Raw genomic sequence first — 19,424 nt, 5'->3', positions numbered from 1 at the left:
TATATTATATTATGAAGAGGAATTCGCAGAAGCAGAGTGCCTATATGACTACCCGCCCTTATGTTATGAATGCAAAATTCACTTTGTAGACGCCGTATTTTCGTAGACCTTAGTTCCTTTTACCAATACATGCTGGTGTGAGTTAAAAAGCTCCATTCATTATCACATGCATCAAGGAAAATCCTAAAGGCATCAGTTTTGTTTTCTTTTTTTAAAAGAGCCCCCCTTTCTGTCCCGATAAAATCATGATTCAAAAGAGGGTAAAAAACAAATGTCTGCTCTTGTGATGTTTGAATTAAGTCCCTAATTTGTCTTTGTCCCTGTACACATGCCTTTTGCTACTATTCCAATTATAAGGGTAAAGCGGAAGCAATGCCATTACACTAATACAAGTTTCCACATTCAACTTGTGACATTAAATAAAGGACGACTTTAGGGCTGCAACTAACGATTGTTTTAATAATCAATTCATCGGTCGATTGATTTCTTTTTGATTAATTGACGAACTGATTATTTACACATTTTTAATATTCTCTTTATTCAAATATTGAGGTTTTGGACGATTAGAAAAATAGCGCATAAAACAAGGGAATACTCTATGCTCTATACAGCCCTTTGAGACTTTTTGTGAATAAGGGTTATACAAATAAATAGGACTGGACTTTAAAAGATTCTGTGTTTGTCAAAATATCTTAAAGGGACAGTGTGTAATATTTTGCCTCCTAGCTGTATAAAAAACTTTCAGTAAAAAATTACCAAACATTTTTCAGCGCCATTTTTGTCCGGCGTCCTGCTGCTACACTCCACCATGTATCACTGGCTCTTGCTCTTATCAGACAACACAGTGCCATCAAGTGGTCAAATATTACACATTGGGGCTTGAACAATAAAGAGAACTGCGCACAAATGTATACTTTACACTTGCAACTATGTGCGATACTTTTTTTACAAAGTGCAAAAAAAATAAAGGCAACAGCAGGGGGGATGCGAATACTTGATCTATACATTCTGATACATCCATCCATCATGACCTATACATTTCTAGATCTATACATTCCCGTTGCGTAAATTACCTTTGCAAAATTCTGATTCTGTTTTTGTTTTTGCTTTTGGTTCTCTAGCTGGTTTGATCTTTTAATGTGGTGCCTTGTTGACATCTCAACAAGCCAGCTCAGTAAATCAACAGAACAGCGCGATTGTTGCTGGACGCTAACGGGAAACAATAAGCCCAAGGCAGCGCCGCGCATTTCATGCCGGCGCTCCAATTGAACCTGACCGTAGTATTTATTTTGTCACGCCTAGCAAACATGTTCTGTCAACAAGTCCACGGGCCGAGTGTACTGTCAATATTTGGGAAATGTATTGGCTAAGACTAGCATTTTAAATACAACTTCGGTTCAGGAATTTACTTCATTGTTTTTATTGGGTTACATTAAGTCATTTATACTGGATTGACAAAGAGAAGCTTGGGAAGTGTTTACCAATCCAATAAAACCAAGCTTAATGGAAGAAAGTATTTACTTGAAACCTTAAAAACATGTTATTGAAGAAACAATGAGGGATTTTCCATTGTTTAAACTGTCCTACCACTTGCTCACTTCTGAGAAAATGCACTTCAAAAAAAGTCCTGTTTTTCTGGGTCACCCTTTACTTTGAGGAATATAAATGAATTGACGACAGACAGCATGTAATATTAAACCTATCTGGAATGTGTGTTATTTGGAATAGTTGGTTTGCTTAATTGTTTTAATAGTTTATTTCCTATTTCTGCATATGTTGGTTTACATTTAGGTCAAGAAGGCCTTTAACTAACGAGTATCAAAAAAAACTGCGTTTTGAAAGTGTCCATAACTTGCGTCTGAAAGGGAACTTTATTTGAATTCAAACCATCAATTAATAGTTTTATTTGGATTTTTTATTTCTGATTTAAATTTCTCCCACTGCAGTTTGCGGCCCAAGCATCGACATCGGCAATGACATCAGCGAATTCCGGCGTCTGGAGAACTGCACAGTAGTGGAGGGCTACTTGCAGATACTTCTTATTGGCGACAAGAACAACAACCAAGAGGACTTCCGCTCACTCAGTTTCCCTAAGCTGACGGTGATCACAGACTACCTGTTGTTGTTTCGGGTTTCCGGCCTGGACAGCTTGAGCACACTGTTTCCCAACCTGGCCGTGATCCGCGGCCGCAACCTCTTTTACAACTACGCTCTGGTCATTTTCGAGATGACCAGCTTGAAGGACATCGGCCTGTATAACTTGCGAAATATCACCCGAGGCGCCATCCGAATTGAGAAGAACCCAGAGCTGTGCTACCTGGAATCGGTGGATTGGTCGCTCATCATGGATGCTGAATTCAACAATTTTATTGCTGGAAACAAGAAGTCAGAAGAGTGCAGTGACGTGTGCCCGGGCATAATGGAGAATAACCCACAGTGCCGCAAGACCATGTTTAACAATAACTACAACTACCGTTGCTGGAACTCCAACTACTGCCAAAAAGGTAAGACAAAAAAAAAAGAATATCTGTCATCTTTTTTTAAAAATCGCATTGCGTCATTGTTCTCAGCTGATTAACACAATCAGCACAAAAAACAAAAAAATGCAATCATTGTTTTGACTAGAGTTAGGCAAAAATCATTGTGTTTATTATTTTAAAAATCGTTGGTTTGCTTAATCCTAAAATTGAAAAAAATTCAAGTTTATTTTTTTAAACTTATTGCCCAGCATTACCAGTTGATTTCAATAAAGCATTGCTGTATTTTGCAAGTAAGTAATTCAATTGAGATACAGTATTTAAATACTACAGTATCTATTCCGTGTATGACGCAAAATTACAAAGTTTGGGTGCACATTATTTGTGAGGACTTGCGTTAGTATGTTACCGTACTGTGTTTTCCCATCGAATTTTGTGAGACCCTGGTGAGTGGACAGTCTAGGGGTGCCCGTGGGCGTGCCCTGGAGGCGGGTGCGGGATATGAACAGAAGCGTGCCCACTTTTATTTGGTAATTTAGTGAATTACAGTTTTAAATATCAGTACTGTACCTTTGTGATTGCTGCTAGGACCAGATGCCGGTTCGGTTTTTGATGGTTTACAGGAGGTTATGTCATACCTGTCAACCACACCCAATTTCTCCCCTTATTACTGATTGTAATTCCCTTGTAAGGGATAATAAACCTTTCAAACACTAGGCGGCACTTGTTTATTCACAGCAAGACAGACTATGTAGAACAAAACTTTTTTTTTTCCCAGATACAAAGACTCTTTTACAGCATACACGATTTGAAATGATCCAAGAACGTATAAAATATGGGGAAAACATAGATGTTGACAGGTATGTTATTATAACGCGCAACTTATTAGTGATGGGGATCACGGTTCTCTCAGCTCAGCTCCCAAACGACTCTTCAGATTTTTGTTGTTGCTTTAACCGATACACTACCAATAATAATGTAACAATATTTATTATATGATTGAATTAATAATTATTATGTACTAAATTATGCTAGTCTTTAGTGTTTTCACTGTACAGTGAACTTAACTATTTCTAACTTACACAGTGTTCATTTTACCTCTGAAAAGTGATGGGTCCCGGGGACTCGCATGCTCAAAAATCTATGGGTCCCAACAGAGATCTATGGGTCCCCAAAATTTAGTGTAATCGGGGTTGAAATTGTAAATCAGCGACAAATATATAATATAAATCCATATTTTCATTCAGTTTTAATCATCACAGTTAATTGGTAATACAAAGCAGTTATCACTTCTGATTTTGCAGTTCATATATTCTTTGTGGTTTGCTGTCCTGCCACAGTTGTAATGCCTTCTCAAGGTCCAATCCATTATCATCCTCCTCATAGTGTCACCAGGAATCTAATTTAGTCCATTTTGGCAGAAAAAATCCTTTTCTTGCTAGGAGTATTCTTTTGTTTATTTTCTTTCGTCGAATCGTTCACTTCAACACACGTGTTTTCCTGCCTTCGCGATCTTCCGAAGAATTTCTACGCAGTTTTTTCAAGCCGGAATTATTGCCGTTGTTATCACTTTCTGCATTATGTTTCGACTTATTACTGACACTGAAAAAATTACCAATTTTGTGTTGATTTTCACCTTCCCTCGACAACAAGCACCACAACAATGACATCATCTCGAAGCAACGAGATCTCGTTTGCCGAGATCGGCGTGCAGACAAAAACTCGAACCGCGAGACCAAAACAACAATAGCGAACCTGCCTGACAAAAAGTTTGGAGTGCGGTAAATCTTTGTTTAAAAAAAAAAAGGAATCAGGTAATAATGACAATTTTGTGTCAAAAGGGTTGCGTCCCGGGGACGCAAGGTAATTTGAGACTATGCGTCCCCAGCAAAAATGATGCGTCTAGGACGCAGGGATGTGGGCAAACGAGAACACTGCTTATACTAATCAACTTTAAAGTCGGACAACACAGAATCCCTGAAAAACAGTTTACACAACAAAATAAAAATATGAACTCTTCAGTGTTATAAAAAGACTTCAATGCTAGAACTTTTAACTATTTACAATTAAACTTCTAACCAATGTAAACTGAAATAATACACAAACTCTGAATAGCATACAAAATTATTTATAAAATAGTGAAGAACAAAAACATAATTAGTCTTTACTAAGCATTTGGCATCTGGGATCACAAAGTGCCTGAGCTCTGAGCGACTGATTCCAATTCTTCTTTCAGTGATAGCCAATGCACAAGGTTTTGGAGCCATTGATATAATTAAAATGAGTCCAAAAAGGGTTTTGACTATTTTGACTCATTTTTTAAAATTTTCTTTCCTTTTTGTCCTTCGTATTGCAATTTATTTTGCACCGTTCCTGGGCTCAAGTGCTGCTGCTGTACAATGATTGATGATTTGAAAAATACAACTGACCACAATCACAAAACATTGGATGCAATGGAAATAGAATCTGTGTCACAGCTGTGAGAGCACCAAATCCTGACCACTAGACCACCAGTGATATAGACGACAAATGAAAACAAATTAGTTTCTGTTCCATTGTCACACTATTTTTTTCGCAGTACCAGAGACGAACTTTAGAAAATGGATAAAACAGAAAGTTGTCCTAAAAGATTTAAATAAATGCAAAAAAGAACGATAAGGGAATCAACTCTTGGGTGTAGCTGATGATTAATCGGGCTTTAAAGGACTTCAAGGAAAGGTAGATTGTAGATTGTTTCCCATTATTTTGATTGGCCTCTCACCTTTCCATGTTTGTCCATTATTGGTGTCACCTTCACATGATCATCCTGTGTTCCATTCTTATGACTCTGGCATTCGCATTGACTCACATTGGTATTAATTAACACTAATGTCTACGCACTCACAGGTGTTTTAAATGTTACCGTAGTGACCAATACCCTGCTTGCGAACTCAGATTGTTGATGTATCGGTCACGTGACAATGCAGGAGCCGCAGAGCATGCTCGGGTTTGCACACAGTGGGATGCAAATGTGTCACACACGAGGTCTGGCATTAAATGGGTGATTTAAGCTAAACAACTCTGGAGGACTATTTTGTGTTTGGATTTTTGTTTTCCACATAGGGATTATTTTTCTCTCTTTCCAATAGGAATTGTGACTTGGATATCAGAATTTGAATTGGAAGAAAAACCTGCTTGTGTTACAAACAAACTCATTTTTTTAATAATGTAATTATTTTATTAAATGTGTGAGCTTCATGCCATAACAATATATCACACGTTTTACCAGTCAAATATAGTAATTGTGCATTTGTTTAAAAATTACATATTTGGATGAGAATCTTCCTAATGAAACATTTGTTCAAACAAAATCAATACATTGTAAGATGTGGGTCAATGCAAAAAAAATGAGTTATACCAACTTTTGTTTTTCCTGTTGTTCATGATTGGACAACTTAATTAAAACGGCCTTGTCGCGCTATTGTTGTGTTAACCGACTTCTGGCACACCTGGAATTATCATTTAGGTGGTGAAAAAGTCAGTTAATTTACAAATGAGCATCAGATAAATTAACATATTACAACTTCTGTAGAATTAAAATAATTTGAAGATTATGATCGTTGATACAATCCTAACTCATCGACTAACCTTGACTGTTATCCACATTGTCTTCTAGTTGGTCGTTTTAACAGGAATGCGCCTGATAAATGCATGTTTTTGCTAATAAATTCCGCACAGAATTGTCTTTCATGGAAGTATTGACCGTTCCTCTCATTTTGGACACTAAAAAATCCATTATTAAAGAAAATCATCGAGATACTGTGGACTCTTTTCTTTTTTAATTGCAGGAGTCATGTTTCAAAAAGAACCAGTGAAATGCAAAATCCATGAAGAAGTAACCTTTATTTTTACAATGATTATACTATTGACCATGTGACGTCACGTTGCTTTCTCTGGCAGAATAAGAGCTATGACGGATGGGAAGACGCACGGCAGTTGAATAGCGCGTGTGAGTTCAATAGGAAGTTGGGTTGAAACGAATACCGATAACCTCGACAGAAGAAAGAAAAAAAAAGTGCTTGAAATTGGCCATTTAAAAAGATGTACGGACCCTGAATAAATAGAAGTAGAATAGAATGGCGTTATTGGCATTACACAGAGTGTCAATGAAATTCAGAGCTGCCCCACATAGTGCACATATACACATAGAATTTAAAGACACAGAGGATTTAAAAATAACATTGAATTTAAAAAGTAACTTAGATTTTAAAAGTAGTGCAATCACCAAAATGATGTATATTTGTGTGTGTATAATATATATATATATATATATATAATTAGATCTAAAGTCACACATCACAAGACAGAACACAATATAAAAACCCAGTAGGCAGCAACTGAGATAGCAGCGATCAATGATACATATTCATTATTCAATGATTATTAGTTTTATTGTGCAAATACTGATTACATCATATGAATAATAGCAATGCATTGTTTGCGGAAGTATTCATGGATCCTAACGCCCTAACGTATCTACCAATTTGAAATTTATTGTTATCGTCATGGTGCTTTTTTTTTTTTTTTAAGAAATGATGTCTTATTCCCACCCGGATTTGGACTACAGTGGTGCAGATATTTCCAGGGTTTACATTGAAAATAATGGATTGTTGATGCTTGGGCTAACTTGTCTGCCAGGACTGTTGCTTGAGCCTTTCGGAAATGACTCTGAAAGTGACTCTAAGAGTGAAGACAGTGAACCTTTTAATAAGATTTAGCAAAGCTGGTACAAGGATTTTGACATTTTTGTTTGACATGGATTACTGGTTAAAAAAAATGTGAGCACAAAACTCTGTTTTGCATCAGCTCTTTCTTTCAAATTTTGTTGTATCTGTGTATTTCACTTTGTAACTGATACCTAAATAAATCGCAACAAAACCGCGGGTGTTATTTTGTCATCAATACTTAGATAAATCACAACGAAACTTTCTGTTGTATTTTAAATACGCACATGTTAATGCTTGTCTCTATTGTTGTAACATCTCTGCAACAGAGCACACCTGCGACCTATCAATTGGTGCTTCCGGTGTAGTGTTAAATACAGAAATAAATTACTTATGGAGACTGCGCCTTTTAACACAGCGCGTCCTGTGGTCATGAAACTGTTGTAATCTGTGATATTAACACATTTTCCCTGGTATATAACTTCACATGTTATTTTCAAACTAAACAGCAAAGGGCGCCGAGGCCTGTGTTATTAATTTCAACCATGCCACGTTTTCGCCCTTACCAAACGGGACACGAACGTTAATAATACGACCCCCCCATTTCAACCCTTAATGCCGAGCGCCAATCAGGGAGGCAATGGTATCAAGTCTTCGGTATGACTCGACCGAGGCTCGTAACTGTGACTCCGCCCCCAGTCTCGTTTAGTACTCATGGATGCTAATGGCGGAGTCTATCTAGCAATTTTAAAGTTTTTGTGCTACCAGAGCCTGTTCCCCCTCAAATGTTATTAAATCCAAAACCTCGCTTTTCCTTCCGTTGACTGTATTTTTGTTGCCATGGTTGTGGATTGCTTCGCTTCTTCCTGCCTCGATAAACCCAGAATAATGAGGTCGGTCACTTATCGACGACGTACAGGTTGCATTAATGCGTCTCGCCTGTTCACACAGTAGTCGTATTCCAAAAGATCAGATATGTACCGGATTTAGGACCATATATGAAAGTGGCCTGGGTCCAGTGTGATTAAAAACGGATATGTGCCGTTCAGAAGGACTGTAACAGATCGGATACGGGTCACGGTTTTGCAAAAAAATCGATTTTCTTGCAGTGTGAACCTAGCCGTAGTGACACCATGAAAGGTGAACTGGGCTGTAGCGAGGGTTCAATGTACCGTATATGATTGTCAGGCATTTTGGTATCCTTCGCCAGGAAAGTGTTTATCTGGACAAAAACACTCCTTTTGTTAGTGTCTAACTAGTCAGACGTCAACTTCTAGACAACTGACATCTTTCTCTGTGGTCTTTCATCAAAAGCCGAATGTACATTCACAGATGAGTTACTGGCAGCCGCTAGGGCATTTTTGCTTGCTTGCAGTCGACTGCGAAGTGGGCTATACATAGGGGGAAGTGGAGCAGTAGCCTGTGAAGACACTGTCTGCTGGGCTCCAGAGGGAGTCTGTTAGCATGGCAAATGGGCCAGCACTAAAGAAGAAGACAAACGAGGCAAAAAAACAACTTTAATTTGGTGCTTACCGGTGGGCTGTGAAGTCTGTGGTTGTTTGGTGGCTGGCTACCTCTGTGCTATGTCTAATTGGACACTATGAAATCCTCCATATTTTTCAAACTTTATCAGCCGGGGGATCAATTGAACTGTGTGACGATGATTAGGGTGATTATCTGTTCAAATTGTTTTGTTTAAGGCAGTGCATGTCATTCTGTATGTACGCCTGTTTGAGGACTGTTTGTTTATTTGTCAATTTGCTTTTTCCTCTCTTACTCAACTTGCCTGTTTTTTTAACATGCTTTTTGGGACTTGGTCTGTGGTGAGTTGTTTCTCAAAGAGTTTCCCACTAGTTAAATACCAATTTTTCCTTTTTTAGTAGGTTTACTTTTGTTTGATCCAATACTACATTGTCGGTCCTAAGTTATCTCTTTCTATGTAAATGTATAGAATTATGTTAGTTGTCAATACTTGGATTAATAATATTTTTCATATGATTGTCTACATTTGATTTACAAGTATCATGTTTGCGGTTAGTTTACCCAGTGGTTCATGATCAAATTTGTCAGTGCATTGGAATTTATACACATTTTGACAAGCTTTTGGGTAGTTCGTACACTATTGTTTTACCAGCTTACTTTTTATTAGTCTAATTGCACATTTGTTTATTTGATACTCTCGTCAGTGTTAGTTCATTACTCATGTTTGTTTATTAGCCTATTTGCATATTTGTTTGTCAGATTTTCTGTTTTTTTTTAATAAATTCCAATATTTATTTGGATTCTTTAATGCAATTAGAATAAACAGAAATTTTATACACTCTGGATTCATGTCAAATCCACTGAAATGTTTTATTTTGATATTGCCATATATGGCTTTCAGCCTACAATTATGTTTTTTTTCATTATATTCTTATATTTTGGAATGGGATTTTTAAGTTTTTCCCATAATCAGCAATATTAAAACCAAAAGAGTTGCAATATTTCTATTGATTTGTAATACATTCCGAATGTGTTGTTTTTTAAATTGCATTACGGAAAATAAAGAACTTAGGCACAATAAACCTAATTTCGGAGGCGGTCCTGCAGCCCAACAATTGATTGTATTTCATGTATTTTTTTTAACACTAATTTTGAAATGTTTTTTAGAAATATAAATGCAGAGATTATTTTCATTTTTAGAATTACTTGGTAAATATGTTTACAGGATGAAAAGCTATGATAGCTCTGACTTGAAAAGTCGTAAAAAATAAATGGTACTATTTATATAGACCGCCAGAGGGTATAAACTAGAATGCTGTCATGCAGAAGGGGAGCTGACGTGATATTTTATCACTCTGTTTACTTTCCTCACTCAATGCACTGTGCTGCAGCCTGTTGCCCGTCGCCCTGCCGCCTTTGTCCTTACTTCATGACTGCGGCTGGCTCAGCTGAATTCCAGCAGTTTGTTGCACAGTAGGCAACTGGGTTAAAAAAAACAGGACTTGAATCAGCCATTTGTGAAAAAATATTTTAAAGGATGGGTGTTTAATATCTGTACTATGTATGGAGTAAGCATTGATTCTCATAGTAATGTGTCCCTATCTGATGGTCTCTTAGGACACCCATTTGTTGCCCAATTTTTTTAATCTAAGCTCTTTTGTCCAATTTTTACCTCTGTCATTTCTAGAGTAAGTTACCCATTCATCATGTGCATAAAAAGCAAAAGTGTTGTTTTCTTTGCTTTTGACTCATTCATAAAAGTATGTCAATTATAAGATGTAAACGGTCCATGCTCTTTGGGAAAAGTTTTTCCTCTTTCTGTTTTGTGGTGAGGGCAACATTCTTTTCTGTTTACGTCCCCTATTTGTCTCGGTGTCTTTTCTCATGTTACAGATGTTTCGGGCAGGTTCCCATCTCACGACTTGCGTCCCATGTCTGTGCATGCGGGGCAAACACCTCCCAAAAAGTAGGAGAGGTGTTTTTTTCCGGTGCTTTGTATCACAGGAGGAGATGAAAGCACATCATTAAAGTACAAAGGAAGTCCTCTGGGATTTACGGGAACGGGATTTTTTTGCCCCTCCTTTATTTTCAAACTCGGCCCACGGGGAATACACATAAAAACAGATCGGCTTGTTGCTCAGCCTGCGATTAGCTTCATTTATCACAGTTTGAATGTCAGCGTTGCTCTTTTTGTACTTGTTGTTTTGCACTGTCCTTATTTGTTATTTGTAATACTAGTAGGGCTGTAATACTATGCTGAGAAATACCTGTTGAGTGTGTACCTTGGTTTTAAGGTCATGGCTTGGTTTGCATTGTATGTGGTAATAGAATAATGTGGCTCTGTAAAGACATCCGTCCTGGTAACAAATTCAGAGTGGGTTTACACATGCCGTAAAAAATGGTGTGTTGGGAATTCCCTCCACTCTCCACAAAACTTCTTAATTCCAACAAAGGTTATATAGATATATAATGAAGGTTAAAGTTACTGCAAATATTAAAAGAGGGTGGTGAATATTCACTGTGATTGACAGACGTAAGGGTACTTCAATCTGTTCTCAGACATTTATGGGGCCTTGCATTATAAACGGCTCGCCATAAATGCAGGCACTTGGCAAAAGATGGACATCCGTTCATTCTCGTCATTGTCTAGTGTTTCCTTGATCGATCATAAAAGAGACGTGAGGGAGGACTGCAGTTCTTTAGATGTTGTCCAAGGTTCCTTAGTGACCTACTGGATGACTCATAGACACTGAGAAGGGTTACCCCTGTTTACTGTGGCTTTTGGACTTTTATACAGTGTCAATTTACCCCTCATCTGTTGCTGAATTTCTATTGAATATGGGATTTTCTTAAAGGTTTTTAAGGGTTGTGTCTTGAATGAAATCATGCTCAAATTGAGAATTCTGTGATTTATCAGTTCTGAAAGTGTTCAGGTTTGGCTGTTGTCAGTAAAAAAAAATGTGAGATGACCACTGAGCCACACTGCCTTAAACGTTTTTAGGTAATAAATGTGGAATTTTCTTTAATCTTTACTATGAGTATACAGTTTATCTGTGCCTAAAAACATAACCATCATTAAAAACTATTTTCTCTCTCAAATGAAAGGAAAATTCATCCATCCATCCATTATCTGCACCGCTTATCTTCATAGCCTAATATTTCTTTAAAATAGTGGAATCCCTACATAGAAGCCACCTCTATGCTTGTTTGGCATCTTGTTGCATTTTGCACTGGTTTTCGATCGTGGTGGACAATACAGTGCCATCGAGTGGTCAAATATTTCCCCCTACGACTTTAAGGCACCATTTTACTTTGCAGCTTTTTTTCAGTTTTTAGTTTTTAATTAACGGTGCATAAAATAAAAATCACAACATGTCTTTTATTCACTGCTTTGGTCTGTGGTGTACTGTAAAAATTGTAAAAATGCTTGTCATTATTTTCCACAGTAAAAGCATTATTTGTTTTATTAGCACAAAAAGCAAGCATTTAGTAGGGGGTGGCAGTGTCTGGCGGCATTGGCAAGGTTTTATATGGTTTTAGAATTCTTTGTCATTCATTACAACATAATGTGCATTATTCAGAATCCGATTTGACGTGACATTGCAGAATACAAATTTAATAAAACACTTTTTTACAAGGCCGTGCTTGAGAACCGGCCGAGGTTGAAAGTCTTGAAATATTCGTGGAGGTGGGACAGACTTGGTCGTCATTGGGGCAGTAGAGTTTGGTAAATGCCTTTAGTTTGAGTTGACTTTTATTCGGATTGTCTTTCTTTTATTTTAAAGTAAGTTGTGTGATTAAACAGTACGTGGTAGGAGCATGAGTTGAGTAAAATAGGGACAAGATCAGTTTGAGCTTGAATGTCTGCTTGCTGTTTTTTCTTCACCTATTTAATTTAAATGCCCGTTGTAAAAAGCACCATAAAGAGATATTTAATGTCTAGCGTTGCGCGTTTGCATCACCGTTTTAGGCAAATTGTTGTATCACCACAAAAAATGACTACTGCTTTTGAATGATACGGCTGTTTTTAATTTTCTTTTGTTTTTTAGTTTCGATCTGCAATTTGTTCGTTAATATTTTGCATTACCAGCTACACTCTGAGGTTGTCTTGCAATTCTAGAGTGAATGCTTTTGGAACTTTGCAACAACAACAGGCGACGTAGTGGCACGTGACGCGGTTTTTGAGTTAAGGGTGCCAAACTGGCTCAATGAAAGTATGGCTGAATCCACTTCTTGTTGACTTAATGAGTTATTCCAAACCAATGTGGTGGTTGAGTAGCGGGCATTGGACGGGGTACTCATTAAAACTGCTGCTGTAAACGCTGGGTACATAGTATATTGTGATTGATTTAATCCACTCGTTGTCGTCACTACAGCAAAATGCCATTTTTATGGTTTCTTCTTTTTCCATAGTTGTTTTAAAATTAAATCCGTCTGTATTGTCATAGTATTTTAAGTCCAAATCCCCACGACCTGTTCACAGAGGCTGATTGGGATGGTAATGACAGGGTCGGTTCTGTAGAGCGGAGACATTCATGGCTACTTTAATTGAACAGTCACACCCATCTGTGAAATGCCAGAAAGAGAACATTACTGGTTTGCTTGTGGCGACCGGGGCACTGTAATTATGCGGCCTTTGATTGGAATCCACGAAACACCGTCTGATTGTGATGAGCTCTGACTTGCTTAGCTATCTTGTCAGATGTCCGATATGTTTTAATTTGCTAACAGGATGCAAACCTCCTGTTTGATATCAAAACAAAAATGTAGCTTCAATTCCATGTAATTTTAACTGTTGGCTCCATTTGAAGTGCACATAAATTGTTTTTGGATTGAAGCGCAATATCAGAATAAGACTGTGTCTGTTTGTGTATTAGAGCCAACAAGATTGACTGGATGGGCTCCAAGCAGGCCTTGAAGTCTAGTCGCGATAAGTCGCACATGAGCATGACTTTTAAGGTTGCCAGAGAGGTCTGCTGTGGCTTTACTGGAATCTTATATGCCAGCTCAGCTGTCCTTCCCATTAAATTCCAAAGATTTTTTCAGTCTGCTCTAGCATGTCAACACTAAAAAGTGCAAGTGTGTCTACGTTTGTGAATTTAATCACAAAAGTCAAATGCATTCTCTGCATTAACATCAATTCCAGTAAGCTTCGGTCGTTGTGTACAATGTAACTAAAATCAGAAAAGGATTTTCAAATCATTTTTAGTTGAGGACTTTTAAAAAAGAGCAGGGCAGGGATAAGTTGGATTTTTTTTCCTCACTCATCTTACACGCCATAGTCCGTATTTAGAGAATCTGGAGGAATCTACACAAAAGTGGAAACCCAACATTGATTGCCTTTGATTTTCATTGCCTCAGATTTATTTAAACCAAGGTTTTGCAGAGGTTGCGTTCCAACTAGTGGTTTTCTTTTTGTTAAAGGAGTAGTGGACCAAATCAAAGTTCTTCGGGGTGGGGGGTCACTTGTCCAGTCCACATTTGTTTTGCAGGCTTGGAGAAAGTGTTTGACTGTCAGCCTATTAATACACTGAATACTGAATACAAGATACATTTGGTGGACGTCTGACCAGTCTGAAAGTTTGGTCCAGATTGCTGCCAAAAGTCAGATTATTTTTGCATGAAAGTTTGACTTTTTTGTCATTAAACGGTGCATTTACGTTTAGGTTTTCTGCTAAAACGAAACAACATTTTAAAAAATTTGATTAAGAATAATTTACACGTGTACATGTTTCTATTAAAAAGTGATTCATTTTTCATTATTTCAGTTTTTTCCTGTGTTTATTTCAGGGTTCCTATGTGTGTTTGAAATTCTTAAAAATGCTGAAATTTTAAGGTCAGGAAAATGCTTGAATTTTAGGTAAAATGCTTGAAATTGTTGCCCATGCCATGTTTCTTGGGAGTCTGACTGGAAAACCACGCATTAAATGAAAAAAAAAAGTGCGTAAAAATGTCGCCAACACTCCTGCTCTGGTGGCTTCAAGCCGTAGTTTGACATGACCCAAACACGGCTCCACGGATTTTTATTGTTATTTTTTATTATAAATTATCAATAATAATAAAAAAAAAACGCACTAAATTATTTCGTAACTAGTAATTTCATGTTTTGAAGGGAATTCCTGCAAAACAGATAAATTATACATTAAAATATTCACACATCTACAAAAAAATTTTGTAAAATACAGTACAAAACAAGTTAAACTTTTTACACACTGAATAGATTGAAAGTTGAACAACAACACAAAATCCCTGTAATCAAAACAATACAATATAAATAAAAAATATTAACTTCTCAGTGCTATAAAGAAATGTTAAAATTCCAAAAAACTAACTATTTATAATTCTTTTTTTTTTTTTTTTTGTAAGCGAGTGTGACGTTGCCAAGCTGCACGTGCATTGTTAAAGCAAAATAGCAGAATTCATGTCAGCTTATACCAGCCAATTGACACAAAAATATTGTGGATCATATATAGGATCAGCTCAAAATATCAAAAAGTATGTGTTAGCAGCAAGTTAGCGCCTTTTTTTTTTTTTTAGCCACTGTAGTCGACCAAAAACCCGTTCCTTTTATCACTGCTGGATTTCTTCCTTTGGAAGTACTGGAAAAATTGTCCTTGAGAGTACTTAAAATGTGCTTGAATTTGGCCATGAGAAGGGTCTACAAACCCTGTTATTTATTTTCGTTTGCAAATTTTTACATTGTATGTGTTATTATCCTACCCAGGGTAAACCAAGTATTCCACAAAATATCACTGCTTGTTTTGACTTAAGACACATGACAAATAACGGCTCAAAATGTGAAATGTTTTTTTATGCTTTGGTGAAAAAATTGAAGTTAATGGATGATTCATAATTGCCTGGACATAATTTGACTGCATGTCCAAATGTTTTTAAAGTGTTCAGTTTGTTCACTACAGAGTAGCATTTCTACTTTCGATACAGTGGTGTAATGCATACAGGTACAGTTGTATGAAGACGTTTGGGCTCATGTATTGTAATGCCTTAGACCGTTATCTTCAGCCTGTCACACTTGAATATCAGAGTGTCCGTCTCCATCATAAAACTACAAGGTCTATCGGAATGGCACGAATACTCCTTGAAAAACTCACACACCCTCTTTTTCATTGTCTGCCCTTTGTCAGCACAGCTGAGAACAACAACACTTTTTGTCATGTCTCTTCCAGGGCAGTCAGTTAGGGGATGCCAGGAATGTCTTTTGTCTCTTGGTTATCCAGTGGTGTCAGCTGATCTGACAAATGTGTTTTCCAAACAAGTTCCGCAAGGTGAACGTCTGGCTCTGTTTGGACGAGCAGAGCAGAATAGCTTCCCTTTGCTTTGGCTAAAAGGAATTACAAGGAAAAATTGATCCCTCGAGCAGTATGGCATCAGCAAAGAATGTCAAGGAAATACTAGGGAATGTCAGAGAATTTAGTGTGTCTAAGGGTTTTTGATAAAGAATGTTTTATCCGTCAGGCAACGCGTCTTTAAATGTCCTTCAAGAGGAACCATCCTCCAATCAATGCCATCCAGCAATCATTTAGTCAAATTCCATCATGAAATGGAATTTTGAGTCCTGGAGCACTTCACATCTGTTTCTCTTTTGACCGTAATTATCTGGAAGAAGCCATAGACAACAGGATCCCCTGTGGAAGACTACAGAAATGGAAGCATGAAGGGGAAATCCAACTGTGGTCACATTTTGATTTTCTCAACAACAATAAACAAACTTTAATAGTTGTGTGATATAATTCCCAATGCAGGTGCTTGGTTTGCAAACTCAAACACTTACCATACTTTTAAGTCAAAACGTTTGGGTGAAAAACGCATATGTTTATGCGATGCAGCCCATTTGGGCAAATTTCTGCACTCAGTATCTTGTTTTGATCATCTCTAATGAATAAGATTGTCCTAATGAGCCACATTCTGGAGCACCGCTCCCACACAGAACGCCAGCGTGACGTCAAGATGTTTTTGTTGACTCAGTCTGACGTGGACAGATTTGTACATTACCATGCCAATGAATACGTTTACACACAGCCTCTGACTAAATACCTGACATACATGCTGTTTGCAAATATTACGATTTTAAGGGCAGAGTGGAGGTGACCCCGTTACGCAAATATTCCAATTTCTGCTTGTATTGTTCCTCGCTCCAAATGTGTGTTCCAATACTGCATTCCGTCTGTTTACAAGATCTGCTCTTACGTGGCTTTCCAGAAGCCTGGACTTTCACTATATATGAATGGATAGAACTATGGCATCCACTATATGAAGATGGATAGACCTTTGGCATTTCTGTTTTGGGGGGAGCAAATAAAATCTGCCAATACACATGAGGATTTTTATTACGGCTGAGTGCTTTGCAGCAAAAAGTCCAGAATGCTTTGCAGCAAAAATAACTCATGGAAAAACTATGCTTGCACACTAGAAAACGCATTACTCGAAAGTTTATACATGCATAAGTCATCTGTTAATGAAAGAACTACACAAACCAATTCAATTGAAATATTCAGTCGGACTAAGACCTTAATTGGATTTCAGTGCTTGTTTACATGACTTTGAATAATTGGAACACAGGGATAGTTAAATTTCTATCAGACTATTGCCTCTATGTTAATGTAGTCAATGATTCTTAGTTAACCTTATGAAAGGCCAATGTTCAATGCACAAGTCAGTGTCATTCCATACATCTTGAGATTTTACCTGCAGAGGTGTTAACTCCATTGAATAGTGGGGAGAACAAAGACCAAGTAACCTAATGAGGCTTACTCAAATCCCAAATCTTGAAAGGTCTTCCAAGGACATCGCCACCCACCCCCCTTGCTTCCCTGTGCGTTCCAGTAATCAAGCAAATTTGGGGAAAATAAACGGGACCAGCAGAGTCTCCATAAACACTGCAATAGGTCGGTGATGGACAGAAAACACAATGTCCCTACATAATACTGTTTCCAGTCCCACACAAAGCCGGCACTGTTTGCCCCAGATAGTTTTTCAGTGTTAAAGGCAGCTCAGTGTTTTGCGCCAGCGGCAGCGTGTCTGCTAACTGCAGAGGCCAATGAGAAACATAAGGATGGGCATCTCCGTTTGAAGTGAATTTGGAGCTCACGACACGACCGATTGACAGCATGACATCTGGATGTTTGCCGGAGCTGGTCACATCAATGAGACGGTGGTGCCAAAGTGCTCTGAGCAATAAAGATGACAGAAACGATGCAGCACCCTTCAAGTGAAATGTGTGTTTGTTTTTGCCTTGCCTGTAGTCATCAAACATTAAGATACAGAGATAAAAAAAGCATTACTGCGGAGAGGATTAACAGATGCTGTTCAAGTTTTCAATAAAGTATTTACTCGAGACCAATTTGCCCAAGACAATGGAGCGTATTGGTGGAAGTGTTACTAATGAGACATGACAACGGAACGGGCCCATTTATTTTGAATGAGACCATTCTCCAGAGAGTTCAAAGTCGGGAAGGTTTTCCCAAATTGTCTTGACAACCATCACACCTAATTAGGGATTGAATTACAGCCATGTCACTGTTTTGGATGTCTACCGACAGAGCTAAAGGTTGGCTTAACATGTCAGGCTCAGTGACTTTAAACTTGATCAGTACTGGGATTTTAGTTAGAATTTAGTTTGCTTTTTAAGGGATCATCATGACTTGGGCAACAAATAAATATTATACTGCATCATCATTATCATGTTATTTAATTTAGACTAAGAATTCACGGATAAATAATTTAGATTTAGCTAACCACATTTTTCCCTCTATGAACTATTGCTGTTAATTCAAGTTGATTGCTCCTAAACTGGGGTTTGGCAGTTAATTCATTAATTTGTCATTTTAAACATCTTAAATTTGGAAAATAAAAGGAATTAGGGAAGGTATTTAAGAGTTTTATTTTAAATACTTAAAATGTGTGCTGATTATTAAAGTTACTAAGAAGGTAAGAGGGATTAGAGCAAATTAGTCACTAAATACATTTAGATATTTTTTTGTGTGGGTTAGGGTCAAATACCCTATTATGCACTAACACCAAATAACTAACTATTTACATGCTCAAATGTTTAACAAATAAAAGTTCTGTGTAAATTTTTTTAACAAACTACTGCGCTATCAAATAATAAGCGTGGAGACTGTTTAGCCAATCAGAATGCAGAACACAATGCACAAGCCGAGTAGTGAAACAGTGAAAAGTAAACCACGTTTTAGTTGCTATAAACTACGTTGTAATCCATGACAAATACAATTAGAGTTAAAAAGTCATGTATTTATTCTTCATCAATTAAACATGTATCTTGTGAGGATTATTGTTTAAAATTGATAGAAATCTTAACCGTCCAGAATGACTGATAAAATCGGCATTTTATGTTTTTGTCCTGCCACACTATATTTAACAGAATAACTCCAGTTAGAACTTATACTAAAGACATGTATAGCAAACTTTGAGTAAGGTAAAATGAGTTATATAGGTTCAGATGCATTTTTCCCATTTACAATACATTTTGAATTGAGCATCACAAACTGTAGATGAAAAGCCTTTTTAAGCAGGCTTGAGCTTTTATGGCTCTTCCTTGAGGAACATTCATGGTAACTGTTAATTTCAATGAGAGATCACACATTAGGCTTAAGAACCTATGTGGGCCATTTTGCTCTCAGCATTTGTCACACGGCAGTGCAGTAAATGGAAAGCACCAACACCGTCTCCCTTTCTTGTTTGTCTAGTTTTAATCAGTGCAGGCTTGCTAGGCATCAGACAGTAC

The 19,424-nt window shown here is 37.4% G+C and overlaps 1 protein-coding gene across 2 annotated transcripts in view; it reads left to right on the top strand.

Annotated features, from left to right (window-relative positions):
• igf1rb (insulin-like growth factor 1b receptor) overlaps positions 1-19,424 on the top strand; it is a 56,133-nt gene that overhangs the window by 10,628 nt on the left and 26,081 nt on the right. For both annotated transcript variants that reach the window (XM_088333979.1, XM_088333978.1), the window contains exon 2: positions 1,947-2,504. In XM_088333979.1, coding sequence (XP_088190105.1) covers positions 1,947-2,504 — 558 coding nt within the window. The remainder of the gene's footprint in view (positions 1-1,946; positions 2,505-19,424) is intronic.

This window comes from Urocampus carinirostris, chromosome 4 (assembly GCF_059441175.1).
Source record: "Urocampus carinirostris isolate Australia breed hairy pipefish chromosome 4, RoL_Ucar_1.0, whole genome shotgun sequence".
In the NCBI taxonomy this organism is placed as follows: Eukaryota; Metazoa; Chordata; class Actinopteri; order Syngnathiformes; family Syngnathidae; genus Urocampus; species Urocampus carinirostris.
This window is presented reverse-complemented; position numbering and strand designations above follow the sequence as displayed.